The 7,455-nt window shown below is 40.0% G+C and overlaps 1 protein-coding gene across 1 annotated transcript in view; it reads right to left on the bottom strand.

Moving 5' to 3' along the window:
• The window catches only part of LOC121317684 (ewing's tumor-associated antigen 1 homolog), a 61,131-nt gene extending 55,420 nt beyond the window's left edge, over positions 1-5,711 (bottom strand). The window contains exon 1 of the mRNA XM_041253843.1: positions 5,450-5,711. Within this exon, the coding sequence (XP_041109777.1) occupies positions 5,450-5,711 (262 nt within the window). The remainder of the gene's footprint in view (positions 1-5,449) is intronic.
• Between the last annotated feature and the right edge of the window lie 1,744 nt (positions 5,712-7,455).

Genomic DNA, 7,455 nt, shown 5'->3' on the forward strand with positions numbered 1-7,455 from the left:
TTTAATTGAACAATGGCATTCCTCCTCTCACTCACAAACTCATCCTCTCTTAACTCTCTTTCAGTTCTCCCGCCACCAGATCCTGCTTCTATCTTTCCAACTTCCACACACACACCCAAATCCCTCCCCCTTCCTCACTCATTGGTCCAACATTCCCTATCTGACTGCTCATGTCAGACCTGCTCCCACCCCACTCAGTGACGCACTTACACACAGGCAGTCTTTCAGCTCTAGCCACACAAGCACCAAAACACACAGAGAGCACTAATAGACCTGAACAAGCAGAACACAGTTTACAAACACACATTATTTACAGAGCACTCCCATCCCCTTCCCCAGTCCATAATCAGGTCCATTCCCACATTGTCCCCAGCTTTTTGAAGCAATGTTGCATTGTTTCCTGACTGACAGAGTTCCAAGCATGCTTAAGCAAGATCATCAAGCAGAGACATTTTATTTACTCTGAATTTTTATGCAGATGCTCATTGCTTTTCTCTTTCCAGCCATGTTTGCTTACTGTTGTAATCAGTAATGTTTTTTTTTTTTTTAAACTGAATGTTATATCCTATTTAAACTGTATAATTTAATTGTATGAGTGTATGCTGTGAACAAAACTTCCTTGTTCTTCCAGCTTCACTGTAACCTGGTGTCCCAATGTATTATTTGTTTGTTTGGTTAATAGGTGGGTCATAACAGGAAAGGTTGATTAAGATAGCAGCATATTGGTAATAGATATGGTTTTAATATGACTTGTTTCATTAGAGCCTCATAGTCTACGCTGTGCATTCTGTAGGTCACTGGGTTTGACGTCAAGCTGATAAAAATTATAATTTCTGATAGCCATCACATATCCGGTACTTCTATCTCTTGTGAATAAAACCAACAATAAAATACATTTATGTAGAAATCAGGTTTTCTGTAAGTGTTATGTTTTACAGCACATTCATTGGTTTAATAGGCCGTGTTTAAGGTTTCTATGTTTGTCTGGGTTGATTTGATAGTTAAGGGTTATTTATGATGTCAGATCGCAAATGATTATAGCTTCAGCGCAGATCAGCTCAAAATGGCATAAAAATGTGGACAAATGGGTGTGGGTGTGTGTGGGGGGTGGGGTGGGGGGTTGTCTTATTCAGTACATTGCTTGCATGCCCTCTCTGGTTAGAGCTTAGCAAAAAGCAGCTGAACTTGGCCTTTATGATAAACTATTTAATGTCAGCTGTTCAATGCTTGCATTCTGCTGGCTGTGTACTATTGAGAATAATCTTGTGTGCTAAAAAAATTCACTGCAATCTTACGTTTTTGGCATCTGGCCAATATTAGATATGCATAATATTTCACAGCGAGACCCTGCAAATAGAATATCCTGCTGTGCTAAAGAAAACAATGTGTTTCTCAGCACCAGAAAATAATCCATCACTTTTGAGTCAGCAAAAAAAGGAAGCTACCTGTTTTTTATATCAGAGCAAAGAAAAAAAATACAACCCCTGATACCAAATGCAGTGTGCCTTCATGCATAATCCATGAGCATATACCCCAATCAAAGAAACTTTTACCTTTGGTATTGAAACAGAAACAGATTTTAGGCTGTGCTCTGTAACCTTTTTAATCAATCATTAATGTGAATGTGACATAGGAATAATAGTATTTCTTAATCTAGTTTTGTGTCAGTAAAATGCTGTACTTTAATACACAATTTTCAACAGTCACTCACCAAAATACCAAAGGTGTCAGCATATTTATGCTTTAGGAGAATCTAGCATTGCGAAAGTCAGGTCGTAGAAGTAGGTTTCACATGATGGACATTTGCTAACCTGCAGAGGAACTAATTTCATAATTACTTTGAAGAGTATGAAATTCATTGTTTGTATAAAGAAAACAGCCAGTGGTGGGGCTTAGAATTTGATGTCCGGAAGAAAGGCAATTTTAAGGCAATCTAGATCTGTAACAATTGTCTATAGTAAGCTTCCTTTATTAAGTATCTTGCAAAATATTTTACTATTATTTTTAAAATATTATGCAGAAGTGTATGACGTTAATTCAATAATAAAGTTTACGCAAAGTTCTAGCACTGAATAACTTTTTTTTTTGTATATTGAGTGAATGGCTAGACATTCAGTATTGCATTGTTCCACTGTTTTGCTCAGCAGATGCAGAGACTCGTTAGTGTTAAACATACTTTCTTTTCCATATAAATAGAATACTCTGGCCATCATCTTTGATTGAATAATTACATACAGTAACTAGTATACACTAATATGTAATAACATGTTTAAAGAATGTGAGTTTTTATTTCAGGGATAATGGCATGCTGTGGCCTGTTACGAGGTAATAAATGAACTCCCAAGTAAATACATTATTTGTTCCATTATTACAAAGTAACATGCAACATCAATGCCATTAGCACTATTATGCTACAACTTTTTAAGTTACAAAAATTACTGCTAGAGTGTCTGTGTGAAGCATTTCATCAGTAAGCAGTAGTTAGAACAGATTTTATTAATAAGTGTCATCGCAGCTGTGCTTTTTTGCAGTCCTGTTATTGAGTAATAACAGAATGTCTGACCTCCAGAGAAAATAATGGGAGGACAGTGTCCAGTTGTTGTATGATACAGTATAACAAATAGCTGTATTAATGATTGTAATATTTGTTAGGAATCTATAATCTTTAAGCCTGAAGCGCTCTGCTTGAATGCGAAAATACATTGCTGTAGACTTGCAAGGTGATTAAGAAACACTTGCTTTGAGATTACAATTTACATTTAGATGCTGTGGTGACAATTTTATAGAATCCCTTAAAGCACAGCATGAATGTTTGTTTTACAGCTAGGTAAGAGTTAATTAGCTTATCGTTAACTATAACACTGCACCCTGAGGTCATGTAAAATATGCTGCTATTAGAAATAGGAGACAAGCAACCAAGAAGGTTACATCTGCCGAGAGTGTGAATGCACAACAAATGTTGGAATCAGACTGAGACTGGGACTGTTTAGCAATTCCTGTAGGTTCTATCTGCTGGATAGATCAGGAGATGAGTATAAAAAAATATCAAAGGTCTTGAATATCCCTTGGAGCACAGTCAAGACGATTATTAAGTGGAAGGCGTATGGCACCACCAAGACCCTGCCTAGATCAGGCCGTCCCTCCAAACTGGATGACCGAGCAAGAAGGAAACTGATCAGAGAAGCTTCTAAGAGGCCAATGGCAACTTTGCAAGAGCTACAGGCTTTCATGGCCAAGACTGGTCAAAGTGTGCATGTGACAACAATTCCAAGCACTCCACATATCTGGCCTATATGGTAGGGTAGCAAGAAGGAAGCCATTACTCAAGAAAGCCCACCTTGAATCCTGTTTGAAGTATGCAAAAAAACACTCAGGAGATTCTGTAGCCATGTGGCAAAAAGTTTGTGGTCTGACAAAACTAAAATGGAACTTTCTGGCCTAAATGCAAACCCAACACAGCGCATCACCCAAAGAACACCATCGCTACCATGAATAATGGTGGTGGCAGCATCATGTTATGGGGATGTTTCTCATCGGCAGGGACTGGGGCACTTGTCAGGATAGAAGGGAAAATGAATAGAGAAAAGTACAGAGAAGTCCTTGAAGAAAACCTGCTGCCCTCTGCAAGAAAGCTGAAACTGGGATGGAAGTTCACCTTTCAGCATGACAACGACCCAAAGCACACAGCCAAAGCTACACTGGAGTGGCTAAGGAACAAAAAGGTAAATGTCCTTGAGTGGCCCAGTCAGAGCCCCGACCTAAATCCAATCGAACATTTGTGGCCTGACTTGAAAATTGCTGTCCATCAATGCTCCCCAAGGAACTTGACAGAGCTTGAACAGTTTTGTAGAGAAGAATGGTCAAATATTGCCAAATCTAGGTGTGCAAAGTTGGTAGAGACCTATCCCAACAGACTCACAGCTGTAATTGCTGCCAAAGGTGCTTCCACCAAGTATTAACTCAGGGGGGTGGAGACTTATCCAATTATGATCTTTCAGTTTTGTATTTTTAATATATAATTTTTTTCTCAATAAAACCTTTTTTCCCCTTAACAATCTGGAGTATGGTGCTTAGATAAGTGGAAAAAAAAAATCCTCATATAAATGCATGAAACTCTGAGGCACTGACACAACAAAATGTGAAAAAAGTTAAAGGGGGTGCAGACTTTCTATAGGCACTGTGTGTGTGTGTGTGTGTGTGTGTGTGTATCAACGTCGCTTTTCTGCAGCAGCTCACTTGTCATCTTGAACCTGTGTAGGACGGCATCCCAGAAATGGGCCATGAAGGCTGTCTCCAAACGTTCCATTTTGCCACACAATGAAGTTGCCTTGCATCGTGTATCAAGAGTTTCATGCATGTCACCTGACAAACTTTCCAAAGCATCCCTTATTGAGCTGTAGTTGTTCAAAGTGCTGATGTGGAGTCAGCTCCATTGCGTGCTTGATAGGGATTTCAGAGACATATTTACTTTGTCAGCATTGTGAAAAACTTTATTCCACCAGTGAGTTGCCGCAGTGCAAAAACTGTACATGGACTACTTGGCAGCTATTCTCAATGGTTTTGACAATCAACCAAATTCAAAAGAATGTGCAGCGCACGGTATGTAATGAATTAGTGGGTTTTGTTTGTTTAAATCTGCCTGAAAACCATTGTATCGGCCAGACATGTTACTGGCATTGTCATATGATTGGCCGCAACAATTAGACTGATCCAAGCCCAGGTCACTGATCATTGCAAGTACACTGTCAGCCATGCTCGCCCCAGTATGGCTTTCAGTAGGCTCAAATCCAATAAATCTTTCAACAACTTTCCCCTCGTTATTGACGAACCTGAAAATAAAAGTAAGCTGGTCCACATGAGATAGGTCCTGTGTTGAATCCACAATCAATGAAAAATATTTGGCATGCTGTAGCTCGGCTGCAATGACCCGTTTAGTTTTCTCCCCCATTAGCACAATGAATTCCTCACATATTGTAGAAGACAAATAAGATGTACTGCCTCTGGCTTTCTGACAATATTTCTGAACGTGATCAGCCAAAAAGGGATCAAACTGAGAAATTAGCTCTAAAATTCCCAAGTAGTTTCCATTTTGCACTGACCCTAGAAGCTCATCGTCACCACGGAATAGGAGGCCTCTCTCACTTAAAAACTGCAACATCGCGCCTCAGCGCTTCTATCCAATACTTGCTCTCCCCCTCCAGTTGCCACAGAAGGGATGCATCAACAGTACCAATTGGATTACATCGCTGTGATAACGCAAGTATATTAGTTCTATGCTTCCAGTCACTGAATCCTATTATAAACGCATTTGATTTAGTGGACAAAACCTTACAGGCAAAGCAGAACACATGTCCAGTAGTAGGTGAGTAAATGAGACAATCTCTTGAAACTATTTCTCTGTTCTATAAGCAGCAAGAAAATAAATCATTTGTTAGGGAACGCGTCCTACCCCCAGCAACGTCCCGTGTTGATGCTGGATATTTGGCCGCTTGGTTTTGGAAGGCAAACAACCTGCTTTCAATTAATGCCAACCGGAGTTGCACGTCTAGCATGCCCAACAAAGACGGGTCGATCATATTTCCACCACTATCATATGTTGTGCTTGAGCTGGTGGCACTAACCTCTGGGACCGTGTCGCATGTAGCACTGCTGGCTCCAGGTGGTGGCGAGAGACTCGCAAGCGGGACTGGTGGTTTCACAATCAGCCTCATTGCTAACATTAGCAGACGAGCTATCACTAGCAACAGGTGCCTCCTATGACGAGCAACTAGTAATCTCCTTTTTAAAAAAAGCCGTCGATAGAAGGCACACTTTGTAAAAGAGCTGCCTCTCTCGCTGCTTTCTCCTTTTTTTTGCTTTCACTTAACGTACCTGCTAGGAGTGTGTCAATCCATGCTCTTTTCTGGTTTTGCTCTTAGCTGGCTAGCTACATTATTTTCTTAATTTTGTCAACCTTTACATTAAACCCACCCTCCCTTACTATTGTTCCAACCGTAAAGGATATATCTTCGGTAGAAAATATTCATACAATTTATTTGGTCAGTTTGGTGTGCTTAAACAGTGAGTGTGCAAACACTGGACGGTTGACTTGCTCATTCTAATTTATTTCAGTGGCATAAATGCACGTTACATGACATGTCGTCGGGGGCCCCCTGGTGGCCGCAGGCCCCTGGGCAACTGCCCTGGTTGCCCGTTCGGTAATCCAGCCATGCGTTTGGGTATGAGCTGCTCTCTCAAAGCTCTACTTTGCAGAGTTTTATTTATTTTATTATTTTTTGGAATTTACTTGTTCGCAGGATACAATTTCTGAGTATCTATGTTTAAATAAAATTACAAACAGAACCCCCCCAGAAACCCTAATGGAGGCACATTTACAGTATCTGTTTTCATAAGATTTTAGTTTGACTTGTTAATGTAAATGAGTCTTAGAAGAATTATTATATATATTCTGGGATCTCTATGTTTATCCTGCTGTTACTTGAATTCCTGTGCTGAATATTTACAATTCATTTTCAGTGTTTTTATAAAGCAGGGGCTTGGTGACAGTGCAGTCAGGAGCCCTTGTCTCCACACAGGTGATGTATGGTACAGGCATAATAACTCTGAGCTCCCTAGATTGCTCTGCCAATAAGCTTCAACAGTGACACTACAAAAACCAGCTATGAGTTGCTGCTTGTGCAGCTGAGACCTAATGCTTATTCATAACAGTCAGTCCTGAGTACAAAGTGACAGTTTTACTCAATTCTGATTGCCGATATTTGTCATGGAGGTCTCTTTCTGATGCACTGATTGCAAAACTCATTTTATCCTAAAACGTTAATATTGAATCAGCTATATTAGCTTTACTGTTATCATGATGTTCATCCGTTATTGTTTTGACAGTAAAGGTTTTACACTCTTGTACAAATGTATAAAAACACTTAAAGTCATTGAAGCTAACAAAATATATCCATAAACCTTACTGTTGTGTACTTCCATGCATTAGAAGTCTCAAATGTCCAGTTTTAAAAGAAACATATGCTACTGTAAACAGGTATGTTTATTTCAAAAAGTGACAAACTATCTGGGGCAGGGCAGAAGCACTGATGCTGTAACCAATGTGTGTGTGGGAATGTAATGTTGGCAGGGATGGGGTTAAATCTGTCCCTGCCAGCAATCACAGGTGTGGCCATTTCCTAATTAAGTAATTGATGCTAACTGGGGAGTGGCCACATGAATTGAAAGGAAGCAAAATCCTTTGTTGGTTGAGGAGTTTGGGGTGAGTGCATGTGTTGTGATTTGTTTATTTATTTTTTTAAACTGCCATCCTGCTCTGGGTCATAAGGGATACACCCATATGTGACAGGGTAGTGTTGCAGCCCAAGCTGGTTACTAGCAGCAAAGAGACCCAGAGAGAGGAATCTGCAGTTTAAGCCCATCCCTGCCAACTTTAAATTCCCCCACACCCACACAAAC

This window comes from Polyodon spathula, chromosome 6 (assembly GCF_017654505.1).
Source record: "Polyodon spathula isolate WHYD16114869_AA chromosome 6, ASM1765450v1, whole genome shotgun sequence".
Lineage (NCBI taxonomy): Eukaryota > Metazoa > Chordata > Actinopteri > Acipenseriformes > Polyodontidae > Polyodon > Polyodon spathula.